This window comes from Cnephaeus nilssonii (genome assembly GCF_951640355.1).
Source record: "Cnephaeus nilssonii genome assembly, chromosome: 9".
In the NCBI taxonomy this organism is placed as follows: Eukaryota; Metazoa; Chordata; class Mammalia; order Chiroptera; family Vespertilionidae; genus Cnephaeus; species Cnephaeus nilssonii.
The window spans coordinates 35,970,672-35,986,891 of NC_137080.1; the positions used below are offsets into that span (position 1 = coordinate 35,970,672).

The 16,220-nt window shown below is 46.3% G+C and overlaps 1 protein-coding gene and 1 long non-coding RNA gene across 4 annotated transcripts in view; one reads left to right on the forward strand and one right to left on the reverse strand.

Annotated features, from left to right (window-relative positions):
* Positions 1 to 16,220, reverse strand: part of LOC307104700 — a 94,730-nt gene that overhangs the window by 14,133 nt on the left and 64,377 nt on the right. The gene's annotated exons all lie outside the window — the stretch shown is intronic.
* Positions 1 to 16,220, forward strand: part of TRAF3IP2 (TRAF3 interacting protein 2) — a 28,012-nt gene that overhangs the window by 10,001 nt on the left and 1,791 nt on the right. Inside the window, exons 2-7 of one of the 2 annotated variants that reach the window (XM_079779725.1) lie at positions 686 to 904; positions 3,976 to 4,154; positions 6,490 to 6,578; positions 10,176 to 10,244; positions 11,282 to 11,398; positions 14,626 to 14,700. In XM_079779725.1, coding sequence (XP_079635851.1) covers positions 686 to 904; positions 3,976 to 4,154; positions 6,490 to 6,578; positions 10,176 to 10,244; positions 11,282 to 11,398; positions 14,626 to 14,700 — 748 coding nt within the window. The remainder of the gene's footprint in view (positions 1 to 685; positions 905 to 3,975; positions 4,155 to 6,489; positions 6,579 to 10,175; positions 10,245 to 11,281; positions 11,399 to 14,625; positions 14,701 to 16,220) is intronic. The other variant, XM_079779724.1, reaches the window with a different exon arrangement.

Sequence of the window (16,220 nt, forward strand, 5' to 3'; positions counted from 1 at the left end):
AGACCTGCTGCTCCTAGGCTTGGCTGGGACCAACTTTCTCCTAGGTTACACGTTCACATAAGTCACTGCCAGCCCTGCTGAGCTGAGCCCTGCTCTCTTCTAACCGCCCTGGCCTCAAGTGCACGTAGGCTTGAGCACGAAACGACCAAGAAAGTTGGGTGGTATTGCCAACTGGTTGGCTGCTTCCCAGAGGTATGAGCCAAGTTTTCATTCATTTATTTCTTGGTAAGAGAAAGTGGGGTGTGTGTGTGTGTGTGTGTGTGTGTGTGTGTGTGTGAGTGTGTGTCCACTTGGGGAAAGAAAAAGAAAGAATAGTGATTCTTTATCTATTATGGGGACAATTTCTCCTGGCTGAGGGTTCTAGAAAGTTGGGGAATTGTGGTAGGAATGGTGATGGGGGGAGGTTTTTCATGGTTGGATTATCCTAAGTAACTTATTAAAATGGGGGCCTGGGTGGCGCTTTGCATTTTCCAACTAGAGCACCAGACTCATGATTTCACAGATGCTTTTATTTTGGAAAACAAAACCACAGTGACTCAATTTAATGAAAACTATGAAGTAAATGATTGTACAGAAATATGACAAACATTACAGAGGTGGTAACTGATATCTGGAACCCTCAGTTGGTATCGAGACAAAAAATTTGCACTGAGCTTACCTCTCGTTTCACATGAAGGGGCTCAAGTCAGTCTTCCCTGTTCTCTTGGCTGTCTTCTCCTACAGATGGCCAGGACTACCCTCGAGCAGCCTACCAGCAAGTGATCCAACCGGCTCTCCCTGGGCAGCCCCTACCCGGAGGCCCCCACCCTGTGCAGAAGATCATTCTGAATTATCCCAGCCCCTGGGACCAAGAAGAGAGACCCGCACAAAGAGACCATTCCTCCCCAGGGCTCCTGAGATATCAGTGAGTATTACGGAACCAACTTGCAGATAGTTTTAAAATGAAAAAGCATGCTGTCAATGCAATCAAGGGTATAAAACTCTGTTGGTTTACTACCCAGGTTAGTGGCCAAGCCACACAGTGGAACGCTCCACACAGACTTTTCAGGTCAAAAGGAAGCGGAGGCTGGTTGACAAGAATCTCTTTATCAGATACATAAAGCCACTGATGACTGTTCAAAATTCTCTTGAAAGAAAGGCTCCTAAGATGCTAAGTCACACTTGCTTCTTTTACCTTCAGATCACCTGGCCTTTTTGTCCATGAAATAGATGATCAGTTTTACTTCCACCTCTAGGAAGTTCTTTTTCATATCCCTAGTTTGTGTACCTGTTTAACCCATTTCTTACTTTGGAATTTTAAATTCAATTAGTTCCCAATAAAAATGTAAACTAACCGATGATTTTCTTTTCTAAGAAAAACAGTCGCACATGTTGAATGCCATTACTAGCTCTTTCCTGTATTTCTTCCAGAAAAATAATTCCAGTTGTCCAGTCCTTCAAATTGTTCTTCTCCTAGCTGTTCTCTTTTGACTCTTCTTTAAGCTCTCCTTTCCTCTTAATTTATGCATCTAAAATATATAGGAAAAACTCATGTAAATGGAGCTTCCTACTTTATGACAAAATTAGAGAATAATGAAATTTTGCTCTGCTCAGCACAACTTTTATATACCACTCAGAGTAAAAGTATGTTCTGCTTTGAAAACAAAATGAGATATGATGGCAGTTTCTGTATTTTATCAGAAATACAGAAATTAGTAATTATCTTTAAAAAGTTTACTGAAAGAAAAAAAAAGCCCACCCTATTTATAATGACAGGTAAGGTATATGCCTGCTTTCCCCTTCACTCAAAAGCCCACGAGCCTTTAGATTTTCTTTCCAGACAGATCCCTTATTGTTAAATACAAAATTACATGGAGTTCAAATAATAGTAGTAAGGAAAATGTAAAATGTAGCTTTTAAAGCTACAAGCCCTGTGGCAGAAGAAATATCTAAAATTCTAAGGAAAACAAAATTTAAGCATCTTTATGAAACATATTTGGTGTTGATTAGGGGAAGAATAGTAATTTCTAAAATAAACATTTATTTTGAAATAATTTTAGAGTTATAGAAGAATTGCAAATATAGCACAGAGTAATTGTTTTTGTAACATAAATGTAAGCCTGCTATGGTCTCCTTGGATTTCTTTTATCATTTTAGGGCAGCGGTTTTCAACCAGCGTGCCGCAAGAGTTCTTAAAACATGCACAACCTGACTATTTAGTCAGGGGCACAGACTTCTTTTCCTTTAGATTGTCAAATAAAACAACATCAACAGCCAACACAATAATAGCTGTCCAGTGTGAATGAATCAAAATTATACTTTTTTTTTTTTGTCAGATTGCTGCAGAATTTTAGTAATTAGTTTATGTGTGCCATGAGATGAAAAAGATTTAACAATGCTGTTCTGGGGTCATGGAACATAAGTCTACGTAATGACACTAATTCTCCTCTTCCTGATAATTTGAAAGAGAACATTAACACAGAAAGTTTACTCTGTCATTATTCTTCATGATTTTGTTTTTAAATTGAAGTTTTTTAATATTATCAAGGCCTTAAGATTTCTTTATCAAATGAGCATTTGCCTTTTATATCAACCAAACAACTTTGGGCATAAAGGAATTTAATGCAAAAAGGATATGGAATTAGATTCCCATTAGATGAAGGCATATTTTATAAGAATTTTTCTCTGGATGAATAAAAATAACTTCCTCAAATATTCATATTTTAGAAATATAATATAGTTTGGATTCTGTGTCATTTTCTTTAAAATCCTATTGCATAAGTCTCTTGCATATTTTACTCTTTTAGGTAAAAATCTGAAAACAAGCAATAAGCCATATAAAAAATGGCATATACACATAGATTTTATAATCAAAACAAAACACTTTCAAAATTTTAAAATAATCTCAAACACAAAACAAATAGAAACATATATGTTCCCACTACCTCGATTTTTAAAATCAGAGCTTTTTTAAAGGGAAAAAACTTAGTCCCCTTATCAGTTAGGATTCAGTTACAGAAAGCAGAAAACAACTCTAGCAATTTTAAGCAGAAGGGCTTTAACTTGGGAACTGGGTGCTTACAACATTATTGGAGGCTGAAGGAGCAAACTTTAGGCTGGGCTTCCAGGAATGACCCCAGAGCAACACGCAGAGCAGGACACCAAAGAGGCTGCTTCCAGTGTTAGGGTCAGAGAGGCAGAGAATCAGAACATCACTGTGGAGTTCTCCATTCTTGGCCACACAGCACAGTACAATCCAGAACCAGGTAGCCGCCAGCACTGCAACTATTGATGCCTTCAGTGCCTACTAGATCTGCACTGGCCAAAACCGGATGCCCATGTCCTGACCTTGACACTGGGAAGCACAAACCACAGAAGTAGCAGAAGCACGGCCTGCATTGCCTCTGCTTCCAAATCTCACATGAGTGTGTCTGATGGTTTTTCTCAGCAGAATGTTGGTGGGAATATTGGCAACCAAAACACAGCAACAAAACCAAGTGGTAGAAACTCTCTGAAAGGATCTTCAGTATCAGATTTTCATCCCTATATTAACAACATTAGTACTTTTAAAGCTACAGGGCCTTTTCTACTTTTTGATACGTAATCAGATGTTATATATCATGAGCTAAAAGTACTTTTTATCAGAATGCCTATAACACCAACCTTGCACCACCCATAATGTTGTTTTATTGTTGACCTCATGAGCCTGTGCATGAGACTCATCTTCCCAATTAGACAGTCCTTGAATTGAGAAATCAAATTCTGCTTCCCTCATGCGACTCCTACACAGGCCCTTACATATGGCAACCTGCCCTATAACTTATTGACCGAAACTCCATGAGCAACCCTTGTCCCTCTGGCTCAGAAAAGAAATGGAAGCAGAGGAGAAAGATAGCTTATTGGTATCTTCCCACAGTTCTTAAAGCCTTCCTGTTCCTCAAGATGCGCCTTTGTTGAAAATGAAAATTTTATTGTTGTACATGTATTCCTGTCCAGGGACCAGCCTTATAACCAGCCACCGAAACGAGCTGGAGCTCCTGAGGAGTCCTTGGAGTGTCCTGCCGAGTTGAGACCACAGGGTCCCCAGGCTCCGTCTCCAGCTGCTGTCCCTAGACCCCCTAGTAACCCTCCAGCCAGAGGAACTCTGAAAATAAGCAATTTACCAGAAGAATTACGTAAGTTGTTTGCAATGGTTTCTTCTTCTCCCCCCCCCCCTCCTCCTCTTCCTCCTCCTCCTTCTCTGGTCTTATACTTTGAGAATACTTCATGATTATTCATCCATTATCTTGGATATTTCTCAGGTAAATAAAATTTACTTTTTTTCCCTGACCGGTTTGGCTCAGTGGATAGAGCGTCGGCCTGCAGACTGAAGGGTCCCAGGTTCGATTCTGGTCAAGGGCATGTACCTTGGTTGCGGGCACATCCCCAGTGGGGGGGGTGCAAGAGGTAGCTGATCCATGTTTCTCTCTCATCGATGTTTCTAACTCTCTATCCCTCTCCCTTCCTCTCTGTAAAAAAATCAATAAAATATATTTTTAAAATTTTACTTTTTTGCTTTTTGCTAAAAAGGTAACCAACATTTTGTATGTATGTGTTTGGTGATTTGCACACTACCAGCGATACTCACAAAGTGCTTATCACTAGATTTTCTTAACCATACACTCCAACAACAAATAACCCCAATGCTTTTCCCCTCTTCTAAATGATGCTCTTGAGTGGACTTGTCCCTGGGTAAGTTGATTGGATGTCCATGTGGTATTGGCCAGGAACCTGGCTTCTCACCATAAATTAGCAGCGGCCATCAAGAACGAGGTCGTTTCCTGTAGGAATGAGCAGTCTTATTGGGAAAAAAGCAGTCTCACATTCTCCATGCTGCCTGACAACCAAATGCAAACTAAGCCCTTTTTTAAAGAAATATTTGACTACATGTCAGGTGATCATTCTTTTTCCACATTTTGCAGTCAGAAACAAAAATGTTGAAATATCACCAAAATGTACTTATATTAAGGTCAGTCAGGACAGTAAGTTCCACAAATCTTAGGAAAGCAGCCACTGTTTGTGAAATTGTTATATTCTGCTGTGCTTGCTAGGGAAGCTCAGGTAAGTCTAGGAAGTCCTGTCTAAATCTAGGCACTTCTTGGAACCAAGCTTGAAAATTAAGCCTTTTGCACTCACTAATTCCTATTGGGGATCTATGCTCTTTAGTCCTTTAGGAATTGGACGATCTCTAATACAATGATCCATTGTTGTTTTTCATTCAAAAAACATTCTTAATCCCCTTAAAGTCTTACACATTATAATTTTGAGCATTTCTGGAGCATGGATGCTACCCTGCATAGGATATAGGCCTGGCGTCAGTCTATAGCTCATATTTATTTTACCATAAACCGTAAAGGGAGTCCTAAAATTATTACATAGGAATTGGTTGAATATTAAGTGTTGAGAAGAAACTGAGTGCCATCAATATACCTGGCTGCTTAAAAGAGCCAATATGACCACTATACACACTTCCATTTGAGAGGCGGGTTTCAAAAAACAAGAGCCTACGCATAGATTAATATAAAAAGACTCATATTTTCTCTCCAGCTCCACTTCCTTCTCCACCCTCTGCCCCAGGGGCTTCCTGAGATTTAGCGGGTTCATTCCAGACTGGAAACCAACACTGAGAGATTGTTCATCTATCATATTAACGTGCTAGCCAGATGATTTCCCCAAGGCGTGAGCCTGAGAAAACACTGGTTCTCACGCTGCCTGGGTCAAGTGTGTAGGCACAATACTGTCTGACGCCCTAGGCTGACCTAGGGAGGCACGAGGGAGGCCGAGAGCTGGACCGCCCAGAGGCAGTGACTCTCCTTCAAGCTACTGAGATTTTCCTAACATTTCTGAGTTGTGCTTTAGTCTACTCCAACTTCCTGGCCTTTCCCCCACCACTGAGAGGATGGGGAGGAAGGAGGGGTAGGGAACATTTTCCCTCTCCCTTCACTTGCTCTTGTCAAGCAAGAGTTCAAGGCAGCAGAGAGCATCACGAGATCAAAGGAGGACACCACAGGGTGGCCCCTTAGCAAGACTCAGCTTCTTGGCCTGCTGTGAGAGTATTCCTTAGGCACAGGGCCAAGGGTCTCTAAGAAACCAGGTGGTGTCCTGACTTTAAGGACGTGCAGGTTCTGGGTGACGGATTTTCTATTAATGCATCATGTGGTTTTTTCAGAAGACCTCCTCGGTGTGTCTCAGCCTGCCCGCGCTCTCCCCTTTGCCTCTGCGTTCCATGCATCCCGAGCAGTCTGCATGCCCTGGGACAGACCCCCTGCTCCTTTGGGCCTGGGGATCTATGTCCTGAGGACAGCGGTCCATACTGCTGCAGGCACAGACCCTTAGACCAACCCCCATCCAGAGGTTTCCCTTTATTATTCTAGAAGAACAAAAGACATTGCATACTATTTACATGTATTGTTCAAAATATACTTATTATTATTTGGCTAGTTTCTAATAAATGTGAAAAATCTCTCTTAGGGAAAGTGTTTATCACTTATTCTGTGGACTCAGCCATGGAGGTGGTGAAATTCGTGAACTTTCTGCTGGTAAATGGCTTTCAAACTGCAGTAAGTATCGTATCCAAAGAGAAGACTGAACAATTAAAGTGAGTACAGGAAAAGAAAAAACACAAAAGGAGACAAATGATAAATAGCTGCCGATGTTTTAAACTAAATTATTTGATTTGCGTGACTATGAACTAGATGCTTATGAATTTAGGTAATTATTTTCTGGATTTTAAAGTCTCCAGCATGTTTTCCCCGCGAGAACCTCTGAGCAGCCCCAAGGGGGTTAATGCCGAGCCCAGACGCAGCTGACCCCTGGCCTGAAGGAAACGCCAGCCTCTTGCTGCACTTTGTACCTTTGCCCTTTTTCACCCGCTCGGGTTGTGCTTCCTGTGCAGGAGGCTGCAGGCTTCACCCGCTTATTTTACAAGGTCCTTGGTTGCGCTGGGGCTTTGAGGCAGAAGCCTGCAGCCTGGGTCCCCCACCGTGCACAGCGGCCATTCCACACCCCGTGCAGCAGCGATGCTTCTACCGCAGGGCCAAGTTCTCGGCTGGTCTAGTGCTCAGGGAGGGAGACAACCCAGCTCTGCGGTCCACTGTGATCCTGGCCCGAGAAATCTCAGGAAGCACACGCTCCTCGAGTCCCCCTGTAGCGCCTTGCCACCGCTTCAAGCCATGTAAGCTTTTCTTGACAGTAAATAAAACATCACAGGAGCCTACGTGGAAGACTGGCTTTCCTCAAACACCGAGGCCGCTTCTTTTCCCCGCCCCGAGGCCTGCTCTGGGTATTCAGTGACAGTGAATTCTAGAGAGTGGCCAACAATGAAGGGAAATGTCTAAGGATAGGAAGGTTGATGGATAAAGAGGGAAGTCTTAGTAAATAAAAATGTCCATTTGCAAGATGATCTGACATCATTTAACAAGAGTTTTTACTTGAATTTCTTCTTTATCCTATGATTTTTTTAAAAACAGAAGTGTTTGGAAGTTTAAAAAAGCATACAATTTATACACTCCAACTCCATGACTGTATTAGAGACCAACATTTCCATTTCTAATTTCTGGAATAAGCAAGTGCTGTGGCAACCGTGACATAAAGTCCAATTACAGGACAGAAGGCCAACATGTCAGAAAAGATCTTTCTTACTTTCGGTCATTTCCAAATAAGCATACTGATTGCCCTGGGAGAAGAGGACAGGTTTCTGTGACCTAAATAACCAGGGGCTGCTGAGGCAGAATTTAAATCTCTCCTTGACCTCATCTCTGCGAAGCTCTGTGGTAGAACCACAGAGCCTAGTCCTGGCGGCTCACTACTAGGTGATACGTTAAGACCTCCTCAGTGGTGAGAAGACTTCATGGGTAATTTAAGGAGAGTTTTTTAAAGGGACTGTTTTCAAAGCTCTATGTAAGTTTGGGGAATATCCTGGGACAAGCAAAAGCAGGGAGTTGCTACCACCCCTAGGTCTAAAGAGGCGAGGAGCAGTGGTTACAGCAACCTGAGAAAGGGTGGCTGTATTGGTTTGCCGGGGCTGCTTTAGGGAAAGTACCACAGACTGGGAGGCTGAGACAACAGAAATGTACTTCCTCACAGTTCTGGAGGCTGGAAGTTCAAGCTCAGGGTGTCAGCAGGATTGATTTCATGCTGAGGCTTCTTCCTTGGCTGGTAGTGGCCATCTCCTTCTGTCTTTCCTCTGTGTCCTAGTCTCCTCCGGTAAGGATGCCAGTCATATTGGACCAAAGACCACCCATGTGACCTCATTTACCTTAATTACCTTGTTAAAACCCCTGTCTCCAAATATATTCACACTCCGAGGCACTGGGGGTTAAGACTTCAACATGATTCGGGGTGGGGGCGGGTGAGAGGGGACAATTTGGCCCATAACAGCGGCCATGTGGAGAAGTTGGCCTGACAGAGCTGTGGACTTTGGCAGAGATCTGGAGAGACAAATGGAAGATAGCCAGTACATTGTGCCTCCTGGAATGTCCAGCTCACAGCAGGGAATAATTTAGGTGCTGGGATCATCATCATCATCACCATCATCATTTTTAGAGTATTTATATCACACCTGGCACTATGATATGCCTTTTCCATGTTAACTCATTTTAATCCTCACAACCACCCTAGGAAGTACATTTATTAACCACCTATTACAAATGAAGGTAATAAAACTTAGAGAATTTCAGTAATGTTCCCAAACTCATGCAAGTGGGAAGTGCAGAAGCCAATCATAGAACCAAGCGTAGAGCCAAGTTGTCCGTCTATTCCCAACATTATGGGGTTTCTGTCTTGTAGAACAGAAATGGATTACTGACACAGTAACAGAGAGTTACAAAAGCTTTCTCAAGATTACTTGATGTAAGTCAATGGACATCAGGCATTTTAAAGCAGCAAATGGTCATTTTTAATGTGCCGTTAGTAGAGAAACATATTCTGAGCTCGCGTTATGTGCCATATGTATCTGCCAGTTTGGTGAACATGAAGCATTATCTCGTTCTAGGAAGCTTGGGACCAGGTTGAAGAGATCAGGCAGACTAAATGAGACATTTAGTAAATGAAAGAATGCTACAATAACGTGTTGTGTCACAATGGGGTAGAATTTGGTGAGGCGAGGAGGAGGAAGTGGGTGTGTGGGGAGGACTCAGAGAGCAGGGGGCTGGCACTGTGCTTTTTGGTGCAGTGCCGGGGCAGCAATGGGGAGTAAAGTAGGCAGGGCATGCGGGGAGGAGAGAGGTGAGACTAGATTGTAGAGGCCACGGACAGCTTGCTGACCCCATCAGACCTAAATAGCGGAATGACATTTAAGACAACTGATCTGGGAGCAAGTGGTGTGGCCGAATCAGCTAACACCTCCTCAGGACACTGTCCCTGAGTCACCCATTCCAGCACATAATCCTCCTTCTGATCAAGAGCACCTTGTACACACTCACTACCCTCTGGCTGCAGGACAGGTCTGAGCCCAAGAACGGCCTTACCTTCGGGCTTCGGTAAAACAGAAGACAACTGACTTTTCTCCCCTTCCAGTACGCCCTCAGAGACTTTATATGTCTTTTCAAGGCCCAAGAGGTCTACTTCTTGATTTTCATCATAAACCATTCCCCACCATCTTAGTAATTGTTTTTGTGACTATTCCTTGGATTTGATCCCAAGTTTCATGCAATCATTTTAAACATATGGATTGAAACTGGACATAATACAGTAATGATGACCTGGCTAATGCAAGTAAAGCACCACAGTTATATCTCAGTTCTTGCACACCATGTAGCCATTAAAATGTTCCAGAATCATGTTTGCCTTTCAAATTATATATCTCTATATATCTATATCTATCTATATATATAGTTGGTTTGTATATTATTGGCTTACATCCAACTTGTTGCCCTTGTCTAGCAGGTTTTTAAAACATAATTATTGTGTAGGCAAAGACACATTTTGATGCATGCCTATATATCCTAATTATGGGTATTAAATAGTTCAATGCCTACAAATGTTGAAATAGGGACCATTATTTTTAAATTGTATTTTCTTTAGACTCACATGTTCCTCCCTGCAAAAAGCATCAGTAACTTTTTCCATTTTAAATGCATATAGTCTCGTGTTTTCTCTTGCTGTGCATCCAGATAAAGCTTCTCATTAAGAGCTGCTTCCCACATCTTTCCCTGCAGATTGACATCTTTGAGGATAGAATCCGAGGCATTGATATCATTAAGTGGATGGAACGCTACCTTAGAGACGTAAGTACATTTCAAAATCCTGAGTTTATTTTCTGGTGAGAAAGACAATTAGCTTGTGAAGTTATTTTATGAAAGAAGCTCTGGCACACCCACCAAGTCCAAAGCCGAGAAAGCCCCAACAAAGCCTCCCTTGTTGGCAGCCGTGCAGAGACCTGGAGAGGAAGGATGGGGTCGCCCTCCTGGACAGGCACAGGCAGGAAATAACAGTCCCACCAGACACAGGTGGTTGATAACAATCAGAACAAACAATTTTCTGACCAGAATAGGGAAGGAGGAAATGAAGGCGGGAGTGGGGAGGGAGCGGCAGAATTCAATTTAATCCAAGACCACCCTAAGTGCTGTGTAGGACTGGGCTGAAGAGCTTTCCCGGCACTTTGTGCTTCAACAAGATAGAAATTGATTGCTGCCAGCGTGTCCCTGTGGGCGCTTTAGCTGCTGCTTTGGGGGGGGGGGGGGGGAGAGAGCGGGTGGGGAGGGTCTCAGCAGGCTGGGGTTTGGGACTTTTCCTTTTGTGTGCAGCCTGGCGTCTGCTTTGTGCGGAAGGTCTGGTCCTCCTGCCCACGGGCCCTGCCACCAGCAGTCAGGGCGCAGTCACTGGCAGCTTCGATCGGCTGAGGGAGGGAGGGGGTTGGGAGGGAGGGGGTTTCATCGTTGGGGCTGCAGTCTTTCCACCAAGATGCAGATCACTTAGTGGTTCGGGCTTTCATTAGCCACGGATTAGTGATGGCTGTGGAAATGGTGGGCAAAGCCGCATCCATTTAGCAGAGCTCCACGCAGAGCCACTTGCTCTGGGTGTGTGAAGGGAGCTGGGGGCGGGGGTGGGTGTGGGGGGGGAGGGAGGGAGGCAGAGGGGAGCAGGGAGACAGCAGTCAGTCTGCCTGAGCGGGGCCAGTGCTTTCACGGAGAATGAGCCCAGCCCTCCACCCCCCACGGTGTCAGACCAGCACACAGCCCTGCTGGCCGGGTTCCAGCCTGCCTTCACCAAATGGACCGCACTTCACACTTTCATAAACATGCTTTCTCCCTCTCATTAACAGAAGACAGTGATGATAATCGTAGCAATCAGCCCCAAATACAAACAGGATGTGGAAGGCGCTGAGTCGCAGCTGGACGAGGATGAGCACGGCTTACATACTAAGTACATCCACCGCATGGTGAGTGGTGACGGCCCGCAGCCCCTCGCCGGTGCTGGAGACGGGCTCTTTCTTCCGGGAAGGCCTGTCCCTCACTAGAGACCAAGCGAAGGCACGTGATGCCGGTGAAGAACCCCGGGCAGGAGAGTGGGGGTGCTACCTTGGAGGCCTTGGGCAGTTCACACACCTCTGAGACTCAGTGCTCTTGTCAGGAACAAGGGCAGAGGAATCCGTGACCTAAGAGTCTGGAAATAGGGCCCTGCTGGTTTGCTTGTTTACCAAGACTGAAGGCCTAGGAGGGTCGACAGGTGGGGCGCGAGGGGCGGGGCTCCTGTGTGGTGTCATATCCTGTCCCCGCCTTTTCACAGAGGCAGAGCAGCCCGGCAAAAAGGACTGGTGCGGTTGGTTCCAAATCAGCTTCCCTCACATGTAGGTTGTGAGGCCCACTGCTTAAACCTCTTTGTGCTCCGTGTCTCTGTGCTTCACAGCTCATGAACTATGGGGCCTGGTCAAACCAAAGCTGGGGGAGACATTTATAGGGAGTTAGACTTACTCAGCATCTGATGGAACGTTCTGGCGGAAAATAACACCCAGCCTTAGAACTGGCTGTTTTATGGGCCAGCAGTCTTCCTGCTTTCGGCAGTTAGAGATACTGTGCAGACAGTTACGCTTGACCAGGATGCCAGACTAGACATGCTTGACCAGGATGTCAGACGCTCCCATAGTCCCTACTGGGTGCTTATCTGTGCTGGGGGTGTAGGTGTTCTGGGCCTCTCACCCCACCTCAGGCACAGCTTGTCTGCCTTTCTCAGTCAGGCTTGTTTGTTGACCAAAGATTCTGAGGTTTAAAAAGGCTTGAAGATCACTGGACTAGAACTTGTAAGCCCCATCTCAGCCCTAACGTTCCCCAGGGGGCAGGCACCTGGAACGGGCACTGACGAGGCCAGGAGGATGGGCGGGAAACAGAGGTGGTCCGATGGAATGGGTGAGCAGCACAAGGCAGGAGGCAGGCCGGCCGGCCGGGGCCTTGCAGCTTTACCTCGGGGGACGCTGACTTAAATCAGGTCTGTCCTGCGGATCAGGAGCACAGGAAAAAGGCAGGGGAGGCGGGTGTTCCCCACCTGGGTCTTCAGGGTCTCTGTCTCCTCTTCTGCCAAGTGCCAGCCACTTATTTGAGCTCAGAACCAACCCAAAGTAAACGCCAAGGCAAGGTGGTGCGGTCGCAGAGGAAGGCCAAGGAGGCAGGGGACATGTCTCCCTCCTGTTCCACTCTCTCCGGGTCCGACAGCCCACGGGCAGGGCCCAGAGAAGTATCGTTTCTGCCTGAAAGGTCACAGCTGGCCTGGGAGCTGCCACCCCTTGGCTGTCTGCTGCTGCTTGTCTGCGTGGCCTCAAAGCACTCAGCGTCCCGTCTGCATGTCTAGGAAGCGGCAGTCCCGAGCGGACAGCTGGTGTGTGGGAAGGGCTCCAGGTCCCTCCAGGTCCCGAGGAAACCCGTGGAGCTCTGCTGGAGTGTGACAGTGCCGGGCAGGCACACGGCGCGGCCCGGAGCTGGTCTGACTGTGCCCAGCTATGAGCCACATTATCTCACACTCAGTGTCTTGGGGCAACCATGTCCTGGGCCCTCCCTCATCAAGGAAGGGGCTGAAGAGGCCGGAGGCAGACGCGCCTTCTGCCCGCCTGGCAGCCTTCCTGGTCCCCTCCAGGCAGCAGCAAACTTCCGGACAGAGGGTGTGAAGAGGTGCCCAGGAGGGGCTGAGTCATAGAGCCAGGACTGCACACAAAGCCAGTATCTGGAAATGTGGGCGAAAAACACACACTCCTGCCGGTGGCCCTCCACAGGCGGAGCAGCCTAGTGAACAAGTTGACAGTGCCGTGTCCTGGAAGTCAGAAACTGCCTCCAGTGTTAACCTTTACCTAGTAAACTGTGCCCTTCCTCTCACGTGTCTGCACTGCTGTGGCTGGTGCTTTGAGTGGCACAGCGCTTCGGTCGCTTTAAAACATGCTTTTGGTGTCGTCTGACTCTCAAGGGGAGGAGGTTCTGAGAGAACACCTTGTGGATGATCTGTGTGTTGTGTGATTGGGCGTGTACGCAAATAAGCGTGAGTGTGGACGGGTGTGAGTTTAGGAGGGCTTTCTTTGGTGAACTCGGTAACAAGTCATCACCACTGGCACGTCCTTCCTGGTTCTGTTTTTATTCCGTGCACGACGAAGACTCCTCCGTAATAAAAATCAATTGGAAGATGAAATAGCTGGGATGCATAATTCCTCTTCTTGTCATCAGAAGCCTGCGTACCTGGTGCTGGTCACAGGATTTGGAAGACTCTGACTCCTCTCAGATGGAAAATTCCGGTTTTGATGGAGCTCTGGCAGCTAAAGCTCCTGGGGCCACTGCAGTGTCAGAGCAAATTGGAACTGGTGTGGGAAGCCTAAGGCTTGGAAGTCAGACCTCTTCACAACTGGCCCCCAGCCTGCCTTCCTCTGCCTCCAAGCCCATCCTGTGCTCTAGCTGCAGGGCATTACCTGCTGGTCCCGACCTGCTGACGACTGCCACATCCGGGCATTTGCTCAGGCCCTTTTCTGTGCTGAGAACGTCCTTCCCCTCTCCCCCTGCCTGACCACATTCTTCTTCCAGCATCCAAATGACACCTCCCTTGTAACTGTCCTTGTAACTGATGTAGAATGGATGGGCCCCATCTGGGGCTTCCACAGCGGTTTTTTCACACTGCACTGTGGTTGGTAATTTACCTTTCTGACTGCTCACAAAACTGCTGGCTTTGTGCGGATAGGGTTTGTTTGTATCAGTGGTATTCTGGTAAACTGGTTCACCCTTATCCCCCTCCCCCCAAAACCCTGATTCATAGCATCTTCCCATTTCTGTGGTGTAACTGCTCTCACGATGGCCAATTTCAGGCTACCAATGTGAAGTCACTGACCACAGAGCTGGGAAGAGGCACACATCTGGCTTTTGTGAGCTGACGCCACCCAGCTCAGCAGACCCTAATCTTAATCCTAATCCTTAAAACGCAAAGTCCAGCACAGAGCGTGACGTTGAATAGGCCTTCAGTAAGTGATTGGTGAATGAGTAGATGGCATAGATGTGTATTGGGAGAGCTTCAAATTATAAGGGTGAGGCACTCAAGGAAATCAGAAAAAAGGCCCTGTGTGGGCTCGCATGACTGTGGGTACCATACATTAACTCCTCGTCCTTGTTCCTGAAATTAAAACTTGAATTTGTTCTGTTCCAGATGCAGATCGAGTTCATAAAACAAGGAAGTATGAATTTCAGATTCATCCCTGTGCTCTTCCCAAATGCTAAGAAGGTAAACAACAAACAACAACAAAAAACCCCTCAGAATTCAAGCTTTGCTTTGTTTGCTATCTGGGATTTTAAGTGGAAAACCTAGTCAACTCTATCACTCCTTAGAGATAACAGTGTTAGAAAGATCAGCAAGTTGCCCCACTCAGTTCAGCAGCATGAATAGTGTTATCTGATAGACCATCTCTGTCCTAATTGTTCGAACAGCTATCACACACAAAGAGGTAGTTTGTGTTTTAACTCATGAGCCAAAAAGAGACTGTTCATCTGATACTTCTTATCTCTTGTACATAAAAGTCAAGATGTGTACTTTCTTGCTGGCTGTTCCACGGAAGTATTTTGGGGCACGTAGTTCAGCTCTCAAAGCTGTAGAATACAGGAATTAAATCTGCACAGTTATCAAAGTGAGCTTTGCTGTGGTTCATAGGAGGGTTTCTGCACCAGAAGGGCTTGCCAGCAGGTGTGGGGGATGGAGGCAGAAACACACCTGAGGCCATGCCTTGGCAAAGGGAAGGCAGTGAGGTAGTAAAGTCTTGAAAGTGAGACTGCTGCACCCTGAGCTCAGGCCCAGCTGCACCCTGGAGGAGTCCTACATGCCAGGGCTGCATGGAGACTTCCGGATGAGGGAGGGTCCAGTTTGTGTGACTGGGAACCCAAGGTTGCACAGTTCACAACCTGCACAGTAGCCTGCCTTTCCACCCCTTACCCAGGCTCTCCCTGCTCGCACTGCAAGATCTCCTTACTGGTCTCCCTGTCTCTCCACTTTGGCCCTGTATTAGCCATCCTCTGCTCTGCCATCAAAGAGGGACATCCAGAATGTAGATCTGATCTCTCTCCAGCTCAGAAATTCATAGTGGTTTCCTACAGACTACAAGATCATCTCCACCTTCCTTAGCACGACATGCGAGGCCCCTTCGACACGCCTGTGCCCACATGCTCAGCCTTCCCTGTCACCATGTGCAGATGATTCTATGCTTTGGTCAAACTGGACTCTTTCAGCATGCCCTCACACGCACATATGCTTTCATTTTCTGTGCCTTTGCACTTTCTGTTCCCTCTACTGGCAGTGCCCTTCCCTGACTTGTCTGTCTAGTCTTATCCTCATGTACCCAGTGTCTCTAGCCTCTCCTGATCTCTCTCCCCTGCGCTGACCTTGATTCAGTGGTGTGTGGTTGGGGTAAAGGCACGGGGAGTAATTGTTTAGAATTACTGGAGCAGGGTGATAGAAAAAGCTGACCAACTTTCAGTTGGTTTTATTAATGTTTTTAAAACTTCTTCAAACAATCCCTTTGTTGCCTGTGCTCAGGGCAGATTGCTCCCACCACCTGGCCCCTGGGTATGCCATTGCCTAGAAAACAGTTTCTTTTTCTTTATACTTTGACTCCTTCATACGACTATTAACTCTTCAAGGCAGTACCTGTGTCTTTTTCATTTGGGTGTCATCAATACCCAGCATGATGCCTGACACACGCAGGTGCTGCTTCTAAGCTCATCCTGCAGTCCCCAAAGGCCCGCCATCTCCTC